This window comes from Arachis hypogaea, chromosome 20, assembly GCF_003086295.3.
Source record: "Arachis hypogaea cultivar Tifrunner chromosome 20, arahy.Tifrunner.gnm2.J5K5, whole genome shotgun sequence".
Classification (NCBI taxonomy): Eukaryota; Viridiplantae; Streptophyta; class Magnoliopsida; order Fabales; family Fabaceae; genus Arachis; species Arachis hypogaea.
Window position 1 is genome coordinate 124,469,032 of NC_092055.1, and position 23,381 is coordinate 124,492,412.

The 23,381-nt window shown below is 43.5% G+C and overlaps 3 protein-coding genes across 3 annotated transcripts; 1 reads left to right on the top strand and 2 right to left on the bottom strand.

Annotated features, from left to right (window-relative positions):
• Positions 1–988: 988 nt before the first annotated feature.
• On the bottom strand, positions 989–3,782 carry LOC112782480 (galacturonosyltransferase 8). The gene is made up of 3 exons (XM_025824873.3): positions 3,502–3,782; positions 1,731–2,975; positions 989–1,478 (listed from the first exon to the last, which is right to left on the bottom strand). The coding sequence occupies exons 1-3, from the start codon at positions 3,625–3,627 to the stop codon at positions 1,203–1,205; spliced, it is 1,647 nt and encodes a 548-aa protein (XP_025680658.1). The 5' UTR covers positions 3,628–3,782; the 3' UTR covers positions 989–1,202.
• Positions 3,783–16,372: 12,590 nt separating this feature from the next.
• Positions 16,373–17,412, bottom strand: LOC140183206 (uncharacterized). Its single transcript, XM_072231230.1, has 2 exons — positions 16,676–17,412; positions 16,373–16,490 (listed from the first exon to the last, which is right to left on the bottom strand). Exons 1-2 carry the CDS (start codon positions 17,410–17,412, stop codon positions 16,373–16,375), a joined length of 855 nt encoding a protein of 284 aa, XP_072087331.1.
• A 2,268-nt stretch (positions 17,413–19,680) lies between these two features.
• LOC112784719 (prefoldin subunit 6) lies at positions 19,681–22,940 on the top strand. Its single transcript, XM_025828021.2, has 6 exons — positions 19,681–19,959; positions 20,077–20,168; positions 20,240–20,310; positions 20,410–20,534; positions 21,291–21,351; positions 22,096–22,940. Exons 2-6 carry the CDS (start codon positions 20,087–20,089, stop codon positions 22,150–22,152), a joined length of 396 nt encoding a protein of 131 aa, XP_025683806.1. The 5' UTR covers positions 19,681–19,959; positions 20,077–20,086; the 3' UTR covers positions 22,153–22,940.
• Positions 22,941–23,381: the final 441 nt, after the last annotated feature.

Sequence of the window (23,381 nt, forward strand, 5' to 3'; positions counted from 1 at the left end):
GGAGTAGAGACAAAAGTTTACATATTTTTTAATAATTTCTAAAATTGAGAACAGAAAAATGTCTCCTATTTTTTCTTTGGGTTAGATTCTCCATTAGTAATTTTACTGATTTTTTTACGGGAAAAAAATAAAGTTTTAAACAAGAAAATTAGGATAAGAAAAGAGAAAAAAAGAAGAAAGAAGGGACGAAGAAGATTATGGGTGTGAAACGGGTAAGAGAAAAGAAAAAAGAAGAAATGGTGGAGCAATTTCTTTTGGTAGAGAAGTTATTTCCTTACTTTTAGGGATGAAATAATGCGATGAGTTAATAAAAAATTAAGATCAGGAGTATATAAAAAATGATATTCTCATTATTATTTGCACAGATGACAGATCATACTTGTTACAAAATATCTATTGCTTAACACTAACCCTTGAGACCAAAACATAAGGGGCATATATGTTAGTAAAAAAATATCATGAATACACGAAAAGTTAATTATCAAATCAACTACCATATATCTTGTGTTGAATTGGTGATTTGTAGTATATGGCTGACCGCCACAATTTTGCCTAGAAATTTTTTCGGTTGGGGCAGTGGCACTTTCACTAATTTTGGTTTGGTTGAACTGTAACAAATATTTGGTTGAATTTGAACCAAATATTTTATGAAAAGAAAACACGAGATATAGTATGCTTTGAACTCCAGCAAAAGAAAGTTCCTTTAGTAAAAAGTTATATTAATCTTCTATGTTTTAGAGAGCATAAATCAACTCTAAAAAGCTTTCCACAAGAGCTCTCAAGATCACCATGTCTTTTAATGCCGAAGAAAGGAAGTATGTTTACCAAATAGAAAGTATCAACTTATACTGTTATACATTTACAAATGATTGACGAATGATTACTCAACTAAACACGTTAATATAACATTTTCACATTATTCTAGAAATTAATGAATACAATGCCTATAAGGTGACAAATGTGATATTTCTCACTTTGAGGAAAAACATTTCAAGGCCAATTGTAAGCTACAACATTCATTTACTTCAGAATCAACATCCTTTAAGTAACAATATTTCTTCTTGGAAAGGGGCATGGATTTTCCAGCCCCACCAAGGAATTCCTTTAACTAACTGTATAATATAAGCATTAGGGCATCATAATTCATAAAAACTAATAAGCAGATTAAGAGCTCTTTGTCGAAGAAGCCATCCTAACCAAATTTAGAGACCAAAATTGCAGGCTTGAACAAACTCTAACTCATAATCAACAAACTTTGACCAAAGTGGCTTAAACTGATTCATAGCAATGTCAAGCCATGGTTTCATGTTACCATTGAAGTGCACCACTGCTGCATTCTTGATCTCTTCCATGCTGATGCTTGGGTTATAACCAAGCCCAAGAACATGCCATGATTTCTCTAGTGGCTTTGTGGTCGAGTAGAATGTGATAAGACCCAGAGGTAATGTCCCTAGTTTCCATAATGTCCGGTTCTCATTCTGCAGCAACATCAGCATAGACCAACTTAAATATGGTAAAGAATCTTGTAAGGCATGATTCTAATGCAGAAAGATTAAAAACAAAATATTAATGTATCCTAGCTTCTGAAGATGCAACCTCTGGCACATTAAATAATATTCCAAGACATGGGATCACATGTAGTAATACTTCATTAGATTTGAGATTTAAGAATGCAATTGTTTTAAACAGTTATGGCATAGTCAAAGTAACAAATAATCTCATAGTCTTACCAGATTCTGCCAATAATGGTACTCTTCTGTGCACTTTTCCCTTCTCCAAGCATCCAAATCAAAGAAATTCATTCCATACGCCCATGCACAAGCCTTCGGATTGAATTTCGCTTTAATCAATGGGTGTGAGAAATTCATGTACTGTGCATATCTATAGAATGACCCAAAACATGTTTCTACAGCTCCATTCACCTTGCCATCCATATCAATCTTCCATAACCCGGTAAGGTCCTTCTGAACCACTATGTCATCATCCAAAAACAGAATCCTATGGAGCTTCGAATACATCTCTGGCAAGTAGAATCTCAAGTGGTTTAGTATAGACAAATACTTCGGATTCCTGAACTTCATATTTGTTGTGTCCTTTGTGGCATTCTCAAGCTTGTTTTCAAAGTAAAATTTCTGCAGGTTAGCAGACTCCAGCTGTCGAAGCACCGGCACATATGATGAATTCAGGAACTTGTAGTCTTCAACTGCCTTAACCTCGATATGCGCCCCATTGTAATTCTTCAGCTTAAACATCACTTGCATCGCTCCAAGATTCATCTTATCGGTCATAACATGAAATACATGCTTCCACGGTTCCTTTGCATTCTTTGTGGCTGAATTGACCACCACAGATGCTGCAACGACGTTGTCCGAGAATATGGCATAGTGATAAAGTTTAGGATCTTCGAGTTCTGGAGCAGTAGGCTTCCCCTCATCAGAATACTTCTCTGGATGTGCAATCCTCTCCTCCATCAACCTCATTGAGATACAGTGCAAGCTCTTCGGGATTGACTTAGCTGCAATCAAGCTGGAGAAGGCTCCTTGCTTCTTTGCCTTGGTCAACTGCTCATTCACGGAGAAAATTGTGTCCTTCAACTTCTGAATCTTGAGCTGATTATCAAATGACTCTTTGGCTTCGCCAATTACTTGGCGAGCAGTCTTAATCCGCTCCTTCACTTCGTTTTCCAATTGGCGAAGCACTGATTCATCAATTGCGCCATCAGAGCTGAAGAGGGCAGTGTATTGCGGTTTGTTCACTAGATCCGAGAAGTCCCTTGAGAGTTCGGCGAAAACTCTAACAACCTTGGAGCTCTCAAGCTTGAGCTTCCTTGCATAGGATGCATACATCAATGCAAGCATGCGGTGATCCTCGGCTTGCTTCTTGATGTGGTCCAACCGAGGCTTCAGTGGATCTGTTTTCAGAGCTAGAATGGATCTCCGTACGGATTCAAATCCATGAGAAACTCCATCAGAACCCTAGTTCATAATCAAGTCATCAGATTAGTTAAAGATCTCTTTTCATTTACCAGACAAATTGGAAACCAAAGGATTTATTTCTAAAAAATTTCCCCTATTTAGTGGCATTTTCTTTTCACTTGGATTTTCCATCTGTTTCTCGAGAAATATCCAACCAACAAAGGAATCTGGTTCTGCCTTAGCTGCCTTACACATCTCAAGTCAATTTCACCTCCCAAAAGTTAAAAGAAAGATTGCAAAAGAAGAAAAAATCTCCCCTTTTAGTAACATCTCCACTCAATTTCTGTTAGTTTCCCGAGAAAATAGCACACCAACTAAGAACTAATACAGAATACAGCTAGAGTCAAATCGTTGCTTCCACTTGAACTCATGTAACAAGATCCAACTTTCGGTTGAATGTCGCGAAGGAGGAGCATAAAACCAGTAACATAATCACAAAAAAGAACTAGAACAAATCCGTTGGTTTAAAATTACAAGGAAAATAGAGAAAAAAAAAAGAGAGAGTGTTAAAATAAATGAAGCTTACGATTGTGTTGTGGTGGTGGTGGTGGTGAGTAGTGAAGAAAATGCAGAGAGCAAGGGAAATAGCAGAGGCTAAGACTCTGAAAGAGAAAACGAAACACATGTTTCGTTTGGTTGGAGAGTTCACCATCAGCGCTTGCGAATTTAGAAGAATCGCGGCTTGAGTCTGAGTGTGTTAATTAATGCGTTTGTTTGGCAGCCATTCGGGAGTTAATAGCCAACTAGCGATGACGGTAACGCGGGATTAGTGGCAGTCAGACTCGGTGTCGGCGCATTACTTTAACCATTTTTTATTTTTTTTATCAGGCATTTTTGCTAGCAGAAGTGAAAATGATTGAGAATAAATTGTGTCAATTTTTGCAATTAAATTAAAACTGATTCTCATTTCTCATGAGGATTGTTTAGCGAATTAACCAAAACATTTGTTACAGTTTAATTGCAAATTTTGTTTTCTAGGGATTTTGTTACGAATTTGATCTTATTTGTGAATTTATTTTCATATTTATGTATTTTTTTTTTGTTATTCCGGTATTTTGCTGCATGTATAAAATAGAATGTAAATATTTTTTTTTGAAACCAAAGAAGCTCAACATCAAAGTGGAGCAAAAGAAATAGAAAACCAAATAAAAAAACAACACATATTGTAATTACATAGAGACCTGTTGAAGATTTCCTCAGCACCTACTTTAGTATTCTGAAACAACCTTTTGTTCATTTCCAACCAAACGTTCCAAACAACTGCGAAAAAGCTGATGAACCACTTCTTGCGCTCCTCCTTCCTCATTGTAGCACCTGTCCAACTTTAAAAGTATTCCTTTAATGTACCCGGACAGGACCATTGTCTACCAAAATCACATAGTCAAGCACACCACACCTGCCAAGTAAATTTACAGCCAAGAAACAAGTGGTGAATATATTCTATATCCTTATTATATAATACACACAAATTATCATTCTGATAAAAAATTCCAAGTCGACACAGCCTTTCCTTTGTATTCACCCTGCCTATCAAGATAAACCAGGCAAGCAGCTCTACTCTTGGAGGGACCAATCCTTTATAAATAGTTTTAGTGAAACTATAGCTTGTTACGTCATCCGGAAGCGTTTCTTCCTGTAACACCTGCACAAAAGAGTTAGTAGAAAAAACATCTTGCCTGTTAAAATTCTAGATAACTATATCCTCTTTGTCAAAGGCTAGTTTGACCGGCCTCAAAGTCTCATGTAATTGATTCACAAGTTCCAACTCCCATTGGAATAGCTCTCACCTCCATTGGAAGTTCTATATCCACTCTAACCCATCCCAGAACCCACAAACCCCTATGACAGAGCCTTTTTGAATTGAAACTGAGAAGATCCTTGAAAACCTATCCTTAAGAGAACCACAACTTAGCCAGTTATCTTCCCAAAAACGAGTTCTTCTGCCATCACCAACCTCTATGGACAAGCCAATTATCATCTTCTCTCTTATATGTTGCTCCTTGATCTGTATTTGGCAAATATCCTTCCATGGACCCCCTCTAGTAGGTAGAGCCAGATAATAAACCGGCAGGCTATTTAATATTGCTTTGATGAGCACCAACTTCCCCGCTTTGTTGAGAATCTTCGATTTTCACAAGCTGAGCTTCTCTTCCACTTTGTCTATAATTGGCTTCCACGTCTTGACCAGTCTCGGATTAGCTCCTAAAGGAATTCCAAGGTATCTGACTGGAAGAGTAGCTTCCTTACACCCCAATAAGCTACACATACTTCGAATCCACTGTTGCTCACAATTGATTGGGATCAGGTTGGATTTGTCAAAATTGATACTTAACCCCGATATCAACTCGAAGCATCGTAAGAGTCTCTTGTAATTCTTAATAGACTCCTCCTCCAGCGGACAGAACAACACAGTGTCATCGGCAAACTGAAGATGCGACAATTCTATATTATCTCTCCCAATAAATAAAGGGGCTATTCAGGCGTTTCTAACTGCCTCTCCAATCATTCTATGTAGGACATTAACAACGAGTACAAACAAGAATAGGGATAGGGGGTCACCTTGTCTCAGGCATCTTTCCATATTGAATGGCTTTGTTGGTGAACCGTTTATCAACACCGACATAGAAGTAGTGTCTATACACTCCATAACCCACACCCTCCACTTTCGCCCAAATCCCATCTTCTGTAAAACAATATCCATAAAGCTCCACTTGACCCTGCCGTAAGCCTTTTGAAAGTCCAGTTTAATTATTACCACTTTCTTTTTTCTCATTTTAAGCCAGTGTACAATTTCACATGCAATAAGAGCCCCATCTTGTATTTTTTGACCCTTAACAAATGCACTCTGGGTCTCTCCAACCAGGCCTGACATGACTGATCTCATCCTCCTAACCAATACCTTAGAAATCACCTTATACACACAGCCCATCATACTAGTTGGTCGAAGGTCCTTAATCTCCTTAGCTCCAATGAACTTTGGCGCTAATGCAACCCATGTGATATGTGATATTAGAATTTGTTGGTAACCTAGAAGTCTAAAAGAACCCCTGCACAGCTGCCGTGAACTCAGCCCCAACCTCATCCCATCACTTCTTGATGAAATTCATGTTGTACCTATCGCTTACAGGCGCCCTCAATGATTCACAATCCCACACTGCACCTCTGATCTCCTCAACCGACGGTAGCACTTCTAAAGCCACAACGTCCTCCTTAGCTATCCTATCTACCAGTCCATCCCGAAAACCCACCAAAGGAAACTCCTCTTGATGATATAACTTCTTGTAAAACTCTCTGATAGCTACTTTTATTCTTGCTTGATTTCTTACTAACCTTCCATCAATTACTAATGCATCAATCATGTTATTCCTCCTTCTTGTTGAAGCTATGTTGTGGAAGTACCTGGTGTTTTTGTCCATGTCCTTCGCGAGACGGGATCGTAGCATCTGTTTTCAATGCAATTCTTTCCTCACATACCACTTTTGACAACAAGTCACTAACGCCTTCCTCCTTGTCTCCATCGTTCCATCATATACCCCATTGGTAACCATGTCATCGATCTTCTTGATCTCTTCCTCCAACATCATAATATTCTTATCCATGTCGCCAAAGTTGTCTCTGTGCCATCTCCCCAGTGGAATCGTTAAGGCCTTCAATTTATCTGTGAACTGTATCTCCCCTAACCCCCTCCATTACTCTTTCACCATTGTTAGAAAATCTGTGTGTGTAAACCATGAGTCAAGGCTCTGAAACGGTCTTGGTCCACATCTCAACCTTGTATCTTCCATTATCATCGGGCAATGATCTGACAGACCCCTTGGTCATCATCTCAAGCGAATCTCTGGAAACTGCTCAACCCATTCCAGACTAAGCAGAACTCTATCAATCCGACTACATGAAAGACCTCTGAACCAAGTAAACTTCCGGTCATTAAGAGGTAAGTCCACCAGATGCATATCCTGTATCCAATTCTTGAATTCTTCAGTAGATACTGTTAAACTAGCAGCACCTTTTCTTTCCTCTACCTGAACAATCTCATTAAAGTCTCCCATGAAACAACAAGGAAGCTGGCATAAGCCAGCTGTATAGCTCAATTCTTCCCACACAACAAATTTCTCATCTCTAGTATGAGCACCATAAACTAGTAAAAAAGCACAGTTAAAGCTATTCTTTAATATAGCCCCTTCCACACACAACTACCTCTCTCCTTTATAACAATTACTCATTTTAAAAATCATTTCATCCCATATTAACAATAATCCACCAGATGCATCCTCAGCTTCAACAAATTCCCACCCAGCACTCTCACACCCCTAAATTCTAGCTACATGAAACTTCGTCACTATATGCCTTTTAGTCTCAATCAAACCTAACATATTCAATATAAATCTTTGCTTTAGGTCCTTAATCATTCTTAATTTTCCATCCCCACTCAATCTCCTAACATTCCACGAACTAAAGATCATTTTAAAAGATTGTTACACACCTTATTTTTATTCTTAGGTCTGCAACGTCTTGCTTTCGCTTTTTGTTTTGCCTGCCTTTTTCCTGAGCAATTTCTTCATTTTGAGCTTGAAAAATAGCCATGATATCTTCTTCTTCGTTGTACAACACTGCACCAGATTCCACTGCGAGTTCCCACGCTCTCCTGTTTTCCAGCATTTGCTCCTCCAAGGTTGAACTCTGGTCGTCACCAATTTCCTCATCATTTTCATATCCGTGTTTTCCCCTTTGAGTATCTCTGATTTCCTCCCCATCCTGCACCAATATCCTCCTACATACAGTCGATCTGCCATGTCCATATCCAGCATCATCAACCTCGAAATCCTTATTTGGCCAGCTTCTATCTTCGGCTTCACTTACAGCGTTCATCTCCTCTTCTAAACCATTTTCCCTGTCGATATCCCCAAAATTTCCGTCCTTACTATGCTCCCCAACACCACCATTTTTACCTACGACAGCATCCGCCGGAACCCCATTGTTTTTAGCCACCTCACTCCCTAAAGGCCTTCCTTCCTCCAGCACCGTCGCATCTGCCATTCATTGATGTCTCTATCACAGACCCACCTTTCTCCACCACCCCACGGACCTCGATGCCATGACACCCACGGATCAGCCCTCGCCCTTCTCCCATTTGCCGTGCTCGTGCCGCAAGGGAAGCTGCCTCGCCTCCATCTCTAAGCGCATTGCGCATTGTTTTTGCGCTATGACCGGGTCGGCTTTCCCTTAGGGGATCGCACTCCACCCGACCCGGATGACCACCCCCAGCTGCCCTGATCCAGCGCCCTCCAACTTTGCTCCAACTGAATGACTTGGGCTTGGCAGCAACGTGAAGCCCATATGAGGAGTACTAACAGTTTCGGGCCCTGTTCTCCTAATGTTAGTGTTTATTATTCTCCCCTTTTTGGCCTCCCCTTACAGCCCACAATTCAAATTGCCCAAAGTCCATGATATAGTTTTATCTGAATCTTCTTCATTACTCATAATGGCTTCTCCCACCAAATCAGCACTCCCTTCATTATCATCATTATTTGATTTGTATGTTACAAAATTAAGATGATTCTGTTTTAAATTTTCATTAATCCACTCGTTCAAAATACTTTCTGGAATTACCATCCTGTCCTTTGCTTCTTCACCATCCCGCGTCACCACCGTTAGCGGTTCTGTCGCCTGGTCTACGCATTCCGGAAGAGTTGTTCGCTCCGCCGATCTGACAGTCGCACCTGTAGAGTTACACGCAGCACTTGTCCTTCGTTGGTCGCAGCTTGTATCACCATCATCATTATTATCCAACTTACAATCTATTCCATATGTTTCGCGCCCCCACCTCTTTCACCAATACATCGAATCCGCTGATGCCTATTGTGATATGAATCCATTCGTTTATTACTTCCATAATACAGGTATCAATTTGCACTCGTCCAACACTAAAGTGATTGCATGATTCCGTCATCGCATCGCACCCAACTACTTCACCCCATTGACTTCGTATGGTTTTGAACGTTTCCACGGACTAGGCATGCAGTGGCACTCCAAAGCATTTTAACCACACTCTTCTAGTTTTACTTCCTTCCGATTCTTCCCATCTCCACACACTACGAAAAAATTGTAGAAGGCTATTCATTTTAAAAGTGTATGTCTCTTCAGCGCTTAACACACTATCAAAGGTCAGTAAAGCTTTGTATGCGCCCAATTCTCGTACTTGAGTAACTTTTTCGCAATCTGATCTTTTAGCGAGTTAAAATTCATAGCACTTGTTGTCCCTCCCACGAGGCTTCTTTGTAACCAGTCCAAATTTTTCTTTGCCACAGCTACTTCCACCTTTTTTGTCCATCTGTTTCCATGTGGATCTAGGTATTTTTCTCTTTTCTTTGTTCTATTGTATTCATCCGCGTCTCTACCTGAACCTCCTTGCGTTGTGGTCGGCCAGTAGTGTTTTGAACATCTGCTTTTCTCTGAGTTAGCTTCATCTCATTTGTACCCGACATTCTCCTGTACTTTGCTTCCCCCCACAAAAACCACTTTCCCTCTCAACCTTAATCGATTCATTTCCCTTATAGCCTTCAATGTTCCTCCTTTCGTCGTGTAACGTATGAACGCAAATATATATATATATATATATATTGATCACTTTTTTGTTTTCGTGATAAATATATATCATTTATACGTCCCGTCCAGTTGAACAGTTGAAACAGTTCTCTCTTCGATATGTCTTCAGGAAGGTTATCCACGAAGATTGAGAAAGACTCTCTCTCAAGCCTTCGGTATTCTTCTCGATTCCAAATCCTTGGATCTCTGTCTTGTGTTCTATGTTTACTCCTCTCTGTGTTTCCCACCCACGCTCTCTCATCCACGCTCTCTCTCTCTCTCTCTCTCTCTCTCTCTCTCTCTCTCTCTCTCTCTCTCTCTCTCTCTCTCTCTCTCCCTCATCTTTTTCCTTAATAGTTATGCGACATTGATATAGAATGTAAATACTTAACCAATCCAAATTGATAAATTGATTATTTTTATGAATGTCATGACTTATGACTCAGTTGACCCAGTCCGATTGAGAGAGGAAATGAAGGTTAGCCGGATAGGTTTACGCTCCACTCCTGTTCCACATTTTTTTGCATTGTTATCAAATTCGGCTCGATTCGACTGGTTTGACTAAAAATCCGGTCACCTAACCAAACCGAGTTACTCGTTAAATCGGCTGTGTATTATAGACCCAGTAAAATTCGATTTGACCTGACAGATTTTTATTAAATCTGGTAACCCGGCCGGTTAATTTAATCCAGTCCAGGTCGTATTTATTTATTTATTTATTTTTCAATACTGAAACGGGGTCGTTTCAGCCTTTCAGGTGCCCACTTTTTCCCCCTTTCCCTCTCTGAAGCCCTAATTGCTGAAGATCACCCCAGCCCCCAACGCTATCTCCTCTCTCGACTCCTTTTATCAGTTTTTCGTCACTCCCTCCCACGAGCTCAAGCTCTCGTCAGCTCGTCTCATCTCCGGTCTCTCACCTCTCGTCTCCGGTCTGTCAAACTCTCGTCAGCTCAAGCCCTCCCTTCCCTGCGCTCGCTTCGACGGCGGCAGAAGCAGACAGAACCTGTTCAGTAGATCGGTTGCTGAACGGTTCGGGTTATGATCTAGGAGGATGGTAGGGGCTCGTCAAGTCACATACTACAAGTTAGCGGTATGCGAGGTCCCGAGTACTTCGCGTGAGAGGGGGGGTACCACCTGCAAAGACACTCCGACGCTCTTGTCAGTAAGGTGTGCAGGCGGATAGGGTGATAAAGTATGTGACGTACCTTTGGAGGAGAGCAAGCCTCCCCTTTATATATCTGTCAGAGGTGGGCCCGATGAGGACAGGCCCATGTTTCCAGGGAGGTTATCCCATAGCTGTGCATGAGCTGTCCTGGACGCGTGTCCGGGTCGTTGCGGGGCATGTGTCCGGTTCGGGTGATGTTTGTGGGAGACATCGAGGGCGCGTGATTTCCTCGTTTATGTGTTGTCGTCGGATCGGTTGTTCGTGGGAATGACGTGCCCCCTGCGCGCGTGTCTCTTGGTTGCCAAGGCGACCGTTTCGTCACTTCGTTCTTCGCGCTGAGCATTGAATGCTCATAATGGGTCACTAAAATCCTACGTGCAAAGACCATTTTACCCCTGGCCTTTTCGCGCTTCGTGCAGCGGTTTTTAAACAGTTTCTTATTTCTTTTGTTTCTACTTTTGCTATTCCCATTTTCTTTTCTCCCTGATATCCAAATTTCCTCCGCTTCAAGCGTTTTTGTGCCTCTTCAACCACTTGTTCGAGCGTCTTTGTGCTTCTCCAACCACTTTCAAGTTTCTTCGACTAATTCAGGTATTTCTAGAATCCTTCTCTTTTCTGTTTTGTTCTTGCATGCTTGTTGTATGTGTTTGCTTCGCCATTTTTGCTGCTATGTTGCTACATGGCTTTCTGATGATAGGTAGAGTATTAGGGCAGGGGTACCATTCCAGGGTAGATTTTTAGGTGGGTTGCTTGGTTCATGCTTGATTTTAACTGTTCAGTAGGACGAATTATAGCTTCTGGGTATTTTCCGGGCTCCCGATCTCGTAGACTAACGGAATGATACCCCGCTGTAGGTATGCCTCGTGTCATCTCCCGGGCTTCCCCTTCCGCGGCGAGCTATGATCCGTACGCTTGGGTAACCTCAGATGTAAAGGATTCGCCAAACCAGATGGATCTGGCGGAGTTGACGGAGTTCCGGCAGGCCGGGTACTTGTGCGGGGGAACAGACGAAGAGGCCAATTATGAGACCTTCGTGCCTGCCCCCCATGAGCAGCTGTACGAGGTCAATCTTCATTCTCCCCAAATTGCCGACTGGATTTGGTTTTATAAATCCATGTTCACCCAGGTTGGGGTTCGCATTCCATTTTTCGAATTCCAGATGTCGCTCTTGAATCGGATATCCGTGTCTCCGTCACAGCTCCATCCGAACAGTTGGGCTTCCATCCGCTGTTTTGAGATGGTTTGCGAGTATCTCGAGCTGCCGGTGTCGGTGGATGTCTTCCTTTTCTTCTTCAACCTTACCAACCCTTCCAAACAAGGGAAGGCGAGGAAAGGGTTCCTTTCTTTCCGGTCAGCCCAGGGTAGGAGAATATTTGGTCTGTTCGAAGACTCCTACCATGGGTTTAAAGATAAGTTTTTCAAAGTCCGTCCCGTTAGAGGTCGCCATCCCTTTTGATTATCCTTGAAGGGGGAGCGCCTCATCCCCACTTACTGGAGCTTTGGGGCGGGGTCAAATTCTTTTATTAAGGTGACATATAAGAGGATGTCCTCGGTAGATAAGCAAATAGCCGATGTGCTATTTGCTATTTTTGAAAAGAACCCTGTAAATCCTCATCTCCTTATGGGTGAACGGGAGGCAGCCAGGAGCTATATCCGTGAGTCGTCTTGTTTTCTATTTTTGTGTTGTTTATTATTGTTTGCTTTACACGATCTAACGGCTGATGTGTTTGTTTGTTGCAGTGGAAATGTCTGCTACGGTGACGGGTCTCGAGAACCTGATGAAGACCTTCTTTTCAGAAAGTGACGACGAGAAAGCTGAGGAGAAAGATGCCGGGAAGTCGGTTGGACCTTCTGGGGAGAAGGAGGACCAGACTGAGCCCCCTCCCCAGGATACCGATATGTCCGGTGTGAACCCAGAGGGGGCGCAAGTTTCTCCCCCTCCCGAGGTCATCGTTGGCGGGCATTCGCCCTCTGCTCCTCAGGTAGATAACGATGTGGAACTCATTCACACCCCTAAGAGGCGGAGGGCGTCTTCGAGCCCGGAGGGGGCTCTTACCATCATGGAGAGGAATTTCGATGCCACAACTTTTATTGACTCGCAGCTGATCCCTGGGATAGAGGAGCATTTCCACGGGACCGACCTAGCCGGGCAGGCGAGATGGATGTACCGGACTTTGCTCCGGGGGGCCGTGATAGCTCGAAAGGCTGAGTTCGAGTTGTCGAGAATACAGGCCCTCTGGAGGAAGCTCGAGTCTTCTGTCAAAGCAAACAATGACTTCAAGGCGCAGGTTGAGCTGCTTCAGAGTCAGTTGTCTGAGATGGGGGAGAAGCTCAGGGCATCCGAGGAAAAGACGACATCTGCCGAGGAGAAGTTAAAGGCTTCTGACGAGACGGTGGCCCGTTTAGCTGAGCGAGAGATGACCTTGGAGAGCCAGCTGAACACCGCCCAGGGGCGTGTGGTAGCCTTGGAAAAGGAGCGGGACCAAGCTGTGTCGTCGGCTAAAGCCGATAGGGTCGAGGTCGAGGGGCTTAGGAAGAAGCTGAAAGCGACCAAAGAGCAAGGGAAGAATGCGATTTCTATGACTGAGGACGCTCTGAAGGCTCAGGTGAAGATCGTGGCACCAGACTTTGACACCTCGGCTATTGGGGTCTTCAAAATGATCCAAGACGGCAAGATTGTCGACATGCCCAGGAAGTGACTTCTTATAACTTTAAACATTTTGATGTGGATTTGTTGAACGTTTGTTACGTGTTTTGTAATTTGATACTCCGTAACATTTATGTTAGGTTAGCCGTTTGGCCGATTGGCCGTTACTATCTTTCGCCTCCGTAACATTTATGTTAGGTTAGCCGTTTGGCCGAGTGGCCGTTACTATCTTTCGCCTTGCTCGTCGTATTATTTTTGTTACCGCCTTTTTTGTGGTGGGCTTATTGCTTGTACCCGTTTGTCGTTTTTACGTTGGTAACGATTCGGACCGGTTTGGTCGTGTTGTCGCCGTGTTAATTATGGCAATGGTCCGCCTGGCTCTCGGGGTGATCAGTCCCGGGCTGCCGTTTTAGGACGCAATTGTGTGAAGCACGTATTGGGAAGTAACAGATAAGTAGGAGAATATTTTGACAAGTGAGAATTAATTGTCAGCTAGGCAAGCTTGTTAATATGGTGAGTATTCAATAAGAGTAAATAGCTAGAAAGTGATTAAAAATTAACATGTGAACAGAACAAGCATGCATAAGTCCGTTAGGCCTACTGATCGGCTTACCCATGTCAGGAGTAGAACCTTCTCAGGTTACCTGCATTCCATGTTCTAGGAATTTCTTTGCCGTCAAGTCTCTCGAGCTTGTAGGCACCCTTGCCAAGCACTTCTCTAATTCTGTAGGGACCTTCCCAATTTGCCGCCAGCTTTCCTTCCTCGGGGGTCGGCAGACCGACGTCGTTGCGTCGCAGAACGAGGTCTCTTTCCCCAAAATCCCTCCTGAGGACTTTAGCGTTGTATCGTAGGGCTATTCTTTGCTTCAACGCTGTTTCTGACAAATGGGCCATCTCCCGTGTCTCCTCTACCAGGTCCTTTTCTACCGCTTCGTCCACACCTGTGAGCAGTAGCCGCGGGCTCGGTTCACCGATTTCGACGGGTATCACGGCGTCGACCCCGTACGTTAGGCGGAAAGGGGTCTCCCCCGTAGCGCTTTGCTCGGTCGTTCGGTAGGACCATAGGACCGAAGCGAGCTCGTCGGCCCATGCACCTTTCTTGTTGTCTAGGCGTTTCTTGAGGCTGAGTAAGATGACCTTGTTTGCGGACTCCACTTGTCCGTTTGTCTGGGGGTGTTCCACTGAGGAAAATTTTTGCTTTACCCCTAGGCCGGTGAGGAACTCCGTGAATTTCTTGTCAGTGAATTGTGTTCCATTATCCGAGATGACGACCTCTGGGATGCCGAACCGTGTTATCACCTGTCTCCACATGAACTTCCTGCAATTAGAGGAAGATATGCTGGCCAACGGCTCAGCCTCTATCCATTTGGTGTAGTAATCGATGGCCACTATGAGGTATTTGACCTGTCCTGGGCCAACCGGGAAGGGTCCTAGAAGGTCGATTCCCCATTGAGCGAAAGGTCGTATAGTCGTTGGAAGGCTCAACTCGGAGGCCGGCGCCTTGTGGAAGTTGGCGTTTTGTTGACATTTTACGCACTTTCTAACGAATTCCCTGGAGTCCTTCATCATTGATGGCCAGTAGTATCCAGCTCGGATGAGCTTTGCCCCCGATATGGTGGCCGCAACATCCTTCGTGGACTTCTCTAAGTACGTAGTCCGTCTGGTCGGGGTGCAAGCACTTCAATAGGGGCTGGCTGAGCCCCTTTCTGAACAGTTGCCTTTGTATGATTGTATATCTGGCCGCCTCCCTTCTCAATGTTTTGGCCGCCTTCTCATCGTCAAGCAATTTGCCGAATTCCAGAAAGTTTATGATGGGGTCCAACCACGAGGGGCTTGACTCCGTCAGATGGAGGGCGACCGTTGGCTCCTTCACCATGCCCTGGATGAGAGACCGGTTACCCGCTCCTGGCTTCGTGCTCGCTAGTTTGGACAGGAGGTCCGCCCGTGTGTTCCTTTCTCTTGGGACGTGTTGGACCGTGACCTCTTGGAACTGACTTGTCATTTCTTTAACCTTTTCCAAGTATTTTTGCAGGAGGGGGTCCCAGGCTTGGTAGCTTCCGTTTACTTGCGAGGTGACGACCTGTGAGTCACTGCATACTTCGACCTTCGTTGCCCCGACTTCCCGAGCTAGTATTAGTCCGCTTAGGAAAGCTTCATATTCCGCCTGATTGTTCGATACAGGGAACTCGAACTTGGTCGATTGCTCGTAGATGACTCCTGCCGGGCTTTCTAAGATGACCCCGGCTCCCCCGGACGTTTGGTTGGAGGCCCCGTCCACGTGGAGCCTCCACCGTGTGCCCATTTCCTCGGGGGGATCACCCGTGACCTCAACCAAAAAGTCTGCCATTGCCTGGGCCTTGATTACGTGCCGGGGCTCATACTGCAAGTCATACTGGGAGAGCTCGATGGCCCAGGTCATCATCCTACCAGCCAAATCAGGTTTTTGGAGTACTTGGCGAATTGCCTGGTCCGTCCTCACGACTATACGGTGACCCTGGAAGTATTGCCTTAACCTTCGGGAGGAAGTTAGGAGTGTCAACGCCAGTTTTTCCAGTTTGTTGTACCTCAGCTCGGCTCCTTGTAGAGCCCTACTCACAAAGTAGACCGGCTGCTGAGCTTTCCCTTCTTCTTTTACAAGCACCGCTGCAAGCGCTTCCTCTGTTACTGCCAGGTAGAGGTAGAGTGGTTCTCCGGCCCTGGGCTTCCCGAGCACCGGAGGGGCTGCTAGGATCTCCTTGAAGTGGTTGAATGCCTCCTCGCACGCCGGGGTCCATTCGAATGCTATTCCCTTTTTCATCAGATTGAAGAAGGGTAGGGCTTTTGCTACCGATGCGCCGAGGAGTCAGTCTCCCCGCCAATCATTGGACATCTTTGATACAACCCGGGCTCTTCATCTAGAGAATCGCTTGGCACTTCTCGGGGTTGGCTTCTACTCCTCTTTGGGTGATCATGAATCCCAGGAACTTTTCGGCCTCCATGGCAAAGGCACATTTGAGCGGGTTAAGCCTCATGCCGTGTTGCTGGAGGGATGCAAATACGCCTCCCAGGTCGCTCAGGAGATCGTCTGGTCGTGTGGTTTTGGCGAGAATGTCGTCCACGTAGACTTCCACTGTCTTGCCTATAAGCTCACTGAATATCTTGTTCATCAATCTCTGGTATGTGGCGCCAGCATTTTTCAGACCAAATGGCATTACTTTGTAGCAATAGGTCCCTCCTGGCGTTATGAACGCCGTTTTTTCCTCGTCGGGTCGGTGCATCGGTATCTGGTTGTACCCAGAATAGGCGTCCATGAAGCTCAGATACCGGTACCCCGCCGCTGCGTCGACGAGTGCGTCAATGTTGGGCAGGGGGTAGCAGTCCTTAGGACATGACTTATTGAGATCAGAGTAGTCTACACACATTCTCCACCTCCCATTGTGTTTCTTCACCAAAACTACGTTCGACAGCCAGGTCGAGTAGTCCAATTCTCGGATGAACCTTGCTTCAAAGAGGCTGGCCGCCTTCCTGGCCACCTTCTCTGCCCTTTCTTGTGACATCTTTCTCTTCCTCTGGGCCACTGGCCTGGCTTCTGGTTTGACGGCCAGATGGAGTGACATGAGCTGGGGATCTATCCCTGGCATGTCGGCTAGCGTCCAAGCGAAGAGGTCGGCATTGGCTCTGATCATCTCCATCAGAGGCTCCTTTAATTCATGGGGAAGGTTTCTATTTATAAACGTGAACTTCTCGTCCCCATCACCAACCCTGAATTTTTCCAAATCCCCTTCTGGCTCAGGTCTGGGCTTATCTTCTATCCTGGCGTCCAGGTCGGCGAGGAAAACTCCTGAAGCTTCTTTGGATTTTTTCCTGAGAGAGAGGCTGGCGTGGTCGCAGGCGACCGCCGTTTCCAAGTCTCCTCTAATGGATCCTACGGATCCGTCATCAGCAACAAACTTCATCACGAGCAGCTTCGTACTAATGGCAGCCCCCAGGTCGTTGATGGTTTTCCTCCCCAAGATAATGTTGTAAGCTGTGGAATCTCGTAAGATTACAAAATCGGCCATCACAGTCCTTCGCCTTTGCCCTTGCCCCACGGAGGTCGGGAGCGAGATGATTCCAACCGGCTTGATGAAGTGGTCTCCCAATCCTACTACACCGTGCTGGTGGGTCGCCAGATCGGTATCTCGTAGTCCCAGAGGCTCTTGTCTCCCTCCGTCCTGCCCTTCAAAGGTCGGGGTTTCGTCAGTATCCCCTTCTCTGCTATCTGTTGGTAGACTTCCGTGATCGGTGCCGTGAGGGGGTGTAATTGGTGAATTTTCCGACTCGGGGGAATGGCTTCGAGGCTTTGCTTGGGCCACCGTCCCTGGCGTGTTCCCTTGGTTTCTCTCTGCCTTCGTAGTGCCGGGCTTGGTTGTAGGCGGGCTGCCGTTTATTGGCAGCCACGACCCGGCTTACTTCCTCGTCGTTGATATACTCCTTAGCCACGCACTGGATCTCCTGCATTGTCCAGACTGGCTTTGTAGTAAGGTGCTTCCTGAAGTCCTCATTCAGGAGCCCATTCGTCAAGCATAAACTCGCCACTGAGTCCGTCAAACCGTCAATTTTCAAGCACTCATCGTTGAAACGGTCCAAGTATTTTCGGGTCGGCTCCCCGGCTCTTTGGGTCACCCCTAGCAGATTGATCGGGTGCTTGGCTTTTGCGATCCTGGTTGTGAATTGAGCCAGGAAGGCATGGCTGATGTCGGAGAATTGGGTCACCAAGCCCTGCGGGAGGTTATTGAACCACCGTATTGCAGGCCCCGCCAGAGTGACCGGGAAAGTGCGACATCTTACCTCATCTCCTACTCCTTCTAAGTTCATCCTGGCCTTGAAGGCCGTTAGATGCTCCAGGGGGTCCTGCGTTCCATCGTACCTCATGTCCGTCGACTTGTCAAAATGCTTTGGCAGCCGGACCTCGAGTATGGAGCGGTGGAATGGGGTGGCCCCTATTATCACGTGTCCCCGGGTGTTCGTTCTCCCTTCGTTGTTCTCCCGACGGGCGTCTTCGTCCCCTCAGTTCGTGGTACGCCGCCCTTCGCGCCTGGCGTAAATGACGGGGTCATGACGCCTTCTCGCGCGTCCTCTCTCTCTAGTGCTTTCTGACTCGCCCTGGGGGCTAGGCGTGCGCCGGGAGCGGCTCTTAGAGCGAGAACGGGAGTGACTCTGTTCTGGGGTGCGCTGGTCGCGTTCTCTGTCTGCTAACCGGCGCTCTAAGTCTTGCATTCTATGGCGTAGCTCTTGCATTATCCTGGCGTGTTTGTCGCCAGTCCCCCCGAAGGGGCGTCTCTCGTGCGCCTGGGTTGCGTCCCTCAGAGGGGGATCTCGGATGTTGTTGGGTTCCCGTCCCGGCGGCGTCGCCTCCAGGTACGGCCTCGCGGCTCGCCTCCGTTTCGAGTAGCACGAAGTCCATGGACGAGTCCCCACAGACGGCGCCAATGTTCGGTAGATCGGTTGCTGAACGGTTCGGGTTATGATCCAGGAGGATGGTAGGGGCTCGTCAAGTCACAGACTACCAGTCAGCGGTATGCGAGGTCCCGAGTACTTCGCGTGAGAGGGGGGTGCCACCTGCAAAGACACTCAGACGCTCTTGTCAGTAAGGTGTGCAGGCGGATAGGGTGATAAAGTATGTGACGTACCTTTGGAGGAGAGCAAGCCTCCCCTTTATATATTTGTCAGAGGTGGGCCCGATGAGGACAGGTCCATGTTTCCAGGGAGGTTATCCCATAGCTGTGCATGAGCTGTCCTGGACGCGTGTCCGGGTCGTTGCGGGGCATGTGTCCGGTTCGGGTGGCGTCCGGGTCGGGTCGACCCGCAGGGACTCTGGGCCAGGCCGTAACAGAACCGCATCTGGTCCCTCGGCCGTAACTATAGTTGAATTTATTGTTGAAATGATGTTTATGCTCTCTGCAATTGTTTAGTTAAATTGTTGTCCCACACTTTCTGTTTGTATTATTATGAATTATTTTTGGTATTGATTTGTGAAAGATACACAAATGTAGATATAGATGCAAATCAAAATGAAGGAAATGTTGGTCAAGCTTCAAACTTGATTTATGAAGATATAGATATCGACTTTTAGATCACCTCTTGAATTTGATTTACTGATTGTGTTACCTTTTGTTTTTTCTTGTTCTTTAAATTGAGAAAGTATTTTGTACTATTGACTAGTTTATTTTATTTTTTTTGCATCATTTGTTACGTCTAAAAATTGATATTTGATTGTTATTAATATATTTATGAAGACATATATTTGAAGTTTTAACTTTTGATTTTAATTTTATTTTTATAATTTTATATTTTTATTTAATTATGACCGAGTCAACCGAGTAAATTAGTAACCCACTGGTTGAACCAGTGATCCGAGAACCCAGTCGTATGACCTGGTCAATTACCGGTTTCTGATAACTATGTTTTCTTGTACTTCTTCATACTGCACCTGCCTGAAGCCTTAAGGCATACCTGAATCTCTCTGACCTTCTTGTCGCCGTCAAGATCTCACGCCATCTCTCCGAGCTCTGTTGATATCTCTATTACAGCGTTGCTTGCCGTCATCTGCCACCTCCTCCATCCAGGTCAGAAAACCCTTGATAGTAATAAAAAAACAATGCACTAGTCTCTGCCTCCATGAGAAATGTAATTGTTTGTTATGTTAGTTCTTATGACCAAATATTTTAATTTTGAAATACTAGAGAGTTGAGAATGAGTTCGTTGAGCAGTGCGGTGCGAGATCTTCAACGCGAATTAGAGAACAAAACCAATGATCTCTCCAAGCTTCAAAAGGGTATTCATTCGTTATTCCTTTGTATCCCCGTCTCTTTGGTTTTTGATATATTAATATTCTTCCAATTTCAGATATTGCAAAGAATCACCAAGTTAGAAAGAAGTACACTGTCCAACTTGGAGAGAACGAATTGGTCCTTAAGGTATAACCTATCCCTAATCCATTCCTATTCCCAATTACCTCAGATACTATATTTTTCATTTCTTTTCTAACTTTATGTTTGTTTGTTTTGTTAATTAAGGAATTGGATTTATTGAACGAAAATGCAAATGTTTACAAGCTGATTGGTCCAGTGCTGGTTAAGCAAGATTTGGCTGAGGCCAACTCCAATGTCCGCAAGAGAATCGAATACATCACTGCTGAATTGTAAGATTCTTCTCTCTTTAATTTTTTCTCATGTCTATTCCTATTGTTTGCGTTGCAATAAAAAGATTGGATTGGACTGTGTTTTTATAGCGTTTGTTAATTGTATTTGGAGATACAAGTTAGCTATCCATCAAGTTTATTATTTAAGGAACTCACTAGCTAGTTACATAATCAACTTAGTTGTATAACTAACTCGTATCAACAATACATTGCAGTTATTGGTTGATATCTGCCAATAGCATTTGATTGTGAAAACTGGAAAGTGGAAACCAAAATGTTGGGCAACTAAATACCAATGTACAACAACTACCATACCAGATATGTGTCTGTGCAAATTCACTCATCGATCAAAGATATCCAAAATATGGTGTCCAACCGATGTATAATTCTATTGCTAAACTGAAAATTTTCCATGTAAACACCATTTATCACTTTTAGCAAGTTCGGAAGTGAAACAAGAATTCTTTGAAATGCTGTTCAATTTATTATTTTATTTAGCTGAGCGAGAGTAAGTGGTGAAATTTTGTTGTAAAAGTTTATCGATACCAAAGCCTGCCATATCTGATATCTGCCAATATCTATTCTCTCTGCTTCCTCCATCAACTTCATTTGTGATGCTGCTTTATTGTTTATGGCTTGCCGCGTGTTTTCTTCATCATTTTCACTTTGTAAATATTTCGATTGGGTTATCTAAGTTAGGCATTTTATAACATTACTTTTGTGAAATATAAGTGTTAAATGGTCTCTGCTTGACAGGAAGCGTCTCGATGCAACTGTTCAAGATTTGGAAGAGAAGCAGAATAGCAAGAAAGATGCGGTTTGTACTAGCTCTTCCATGCTTATTTGTGTAGTTCTAGTTTCATCTTCCTTATGGTTTCTTTTATTGCACTTGGATTGTGATACTTAACTCAGATAAGTTGCGTAGCCTCCATCTCAAGATCATAAAGTTACATTTATTTAAACCCCTTAAAATTGCCCTTGATTAATACAGCAACAACTACATTAGTTGTTGAGAACTTAGAAACTCTGAAATAGTATTTCAAAATAACAATGTTTTGTCTCAAGGACTTGTGTAACCAACACTTTTAAACACTGTATTGGTAGTTTAAATTTCTCAGTCCTCAGAGTTCCGAGACTAGTGTGTCTGATATTGTTTTATTATTCAGGGATTACTCTCTTACATGACTATTCCCGTTCTTTTATAAGGAATGATAAAAATTTCAATTATTTATTATATGTAAAATGATCTTTTGCGAAAAGAATAAGAGATTCTAGTAGTTAACAAAATAATATTTGGTGATTCATCCACCTTATCCAGTGGGAGTTCCAACCCTGTTACTTTGAATTGGGAGGCTTAGTGAGAAATAAACTAAAATGAATAATGCTTGAGGATTATTTTCTGGATGTGATCATTCATTGCTACTTAAGAGGACGGACAATAAATTGTGTTTTATTTGTGTGTGAACATGCTTGGATTGATTTGTTATTGCTCACTTGATGTTATATGGATTCTAAATAATGATTGATTGCATATTTTTCTTCATTTGCCATCTTGTTGTAGATACTAAAATTGCAACAGAGAATTCAGTCCCTTCAGACTTCGAAAGCCAAGGCATAATCCTCGCCGACAGATTGTTTTAGCGTTGTAATAATTTTACTCTGCTAGGGTTGTATGTGCTTTTGTGACTCTTGTTTTGGACTGAAGTTGCATTTTAGGGGTGTTTTATAAATCCTTTTGAAGTGCTGTTGTTAGTTAATACGATATCCATATCTTTGTTACTACGAGAAAAAAGTTCCAACCAATCTATACAATCGTGATCATCACAATAGAAGAAACATCAATGCTAACTTAGTAAGGTTGTTGATCGTCGATGATTGGATTGAACCGGCCAGTTTGACAAAAAATCAACAGTCTGTTCTGTTCGATTTTCTGTCAGGACCAGACCTAGATATGATGAGGCTACTACGAAATATTTACTCATGGATGGGGCAAGTTTTTTTAATCTGGTTCATGGTTTCTCTTGGCTCTATGGTTCATCTGGGGGACAGATCGAACTTCAAGAAATAGTGAATGGTCTTATCAATATACAAATGTATAACTCTTCCGGAATCCTAATTGTGCTTATATTCATCATTCTAGAAATTGGGTGAATCGGTCATTGAGGGTCAAACCTAGTAAAAATCGATCAGTTCAAAGTGAACTGCTTGCAGACCCGTGCGGGTCCATGGTGCAAGGGTGCACCTCTGCAAGTTCACTGATGGAACCGAGACGCTTACGCTATTGCTGCAGTGCACTTTGTCCCCTCTCAAGGCTGTTATCTATCATTCTATTCTATAGCCTTGCTTCCAGACCAAGTTTACACTTATTATGATGTGCACTAATATACATATTTTTAAAATCTTCAATCAAATGTTATTTTTGATTTTTTATTTTATATTCATTTTTTCTCAAATCAATAGTATTTTTTAATTGTACACAATTCTTCTATTTTTATAATTATATGATATTTCTTAATATTTATTTTAATAAATACTTGAAAAATAAACTAATTATTTATATAATTATTTAATTATAATTAAGTCAATTAGTTTAGATGACCTGTTAAAGTACTCTGATCAAATTAATTTATTTTTTATTTTTTTATTTTTATCAAAGATAGGAGACTCGAACCCGCAACCTCTTAATTGAGTATGGGAAAATTATGCCCGTTGAGCTATTATTCATTGGCCTCTGACCAAATTAATTACCAATTTAATTTTGATGATTATGTATAAAATTTTGAACTTGTTATTTATTTATAAGAATGTGAATGAATAAGGTACATAGAATTTAAACTCTATTCCAAC

What these genes read in the sequence shown, in the direction of transcription:
- LOC112782480 (XM_025824873.3), bottom strand. Translation starts at nt 3,627, where the DNA reads ATGGTGAACTCTCCAACCAAACGAAACATGTGTTTCGTTTTCTCTTTC. An exon ending in ACCACCACCACAACACAATC is followed by an intron (nt 2,976 to 3,501) that starts GTAAGCTTCATT and finishes ATTATGAACTAG; the next exon opens with GGTTCTGATGGAGTTTCTCA. An exon ending in ACCATTATTGGCAGAATCTG is followed by an intron (nt 1,479 to 1,730) that starts GTAAGACTATGA and finishes ATGTTGCTGCAG; the next exon opens with AATGAGAACCGGACATTATG.
- LOC140183206 (XM_072231230.1), bottom strand. Translation starts at nt 17,412, where the DNA reads ATGGCCGATTTTGTAATCTTACGAGATTCCACAGCTTACAACATTATC. An exon ending in GACGCAGCGGCGGGGTACCG is followed by an intron (nt 16,491 to 16,675) that starts GTATCTGAGCTT and finishes GTGAGCTTATAG; the next exon opens with GCAAGACAGTGGAAGTCTAC.
- LOC112784719 (XM_025828021.2), top strand. Translation starts at nt 20,087, where the DNA reads ATGAGTTCGTTGAGCAGTGCGGTGCGAGATCTTCAACGCGAATTAGAG. An exon ending in TCTCTCCAAGCTTCAAAAGG is followed by an intron (nt 20,169 to 20,239) that starts GTATTCATTCGT and finishes TTCCAATTTCAG; the next exon opens with ATATTGCAAAGAATCACCAA. An exon ending in AGAATAGCAAGAAAGATGCG is followed by an intron (nt 21,352 to 22,095) that starts GTTTGTACTAGC and finishes ATCTTGTTGTAG; the next exon opens with ATACTAAAATTGCAACAGAG.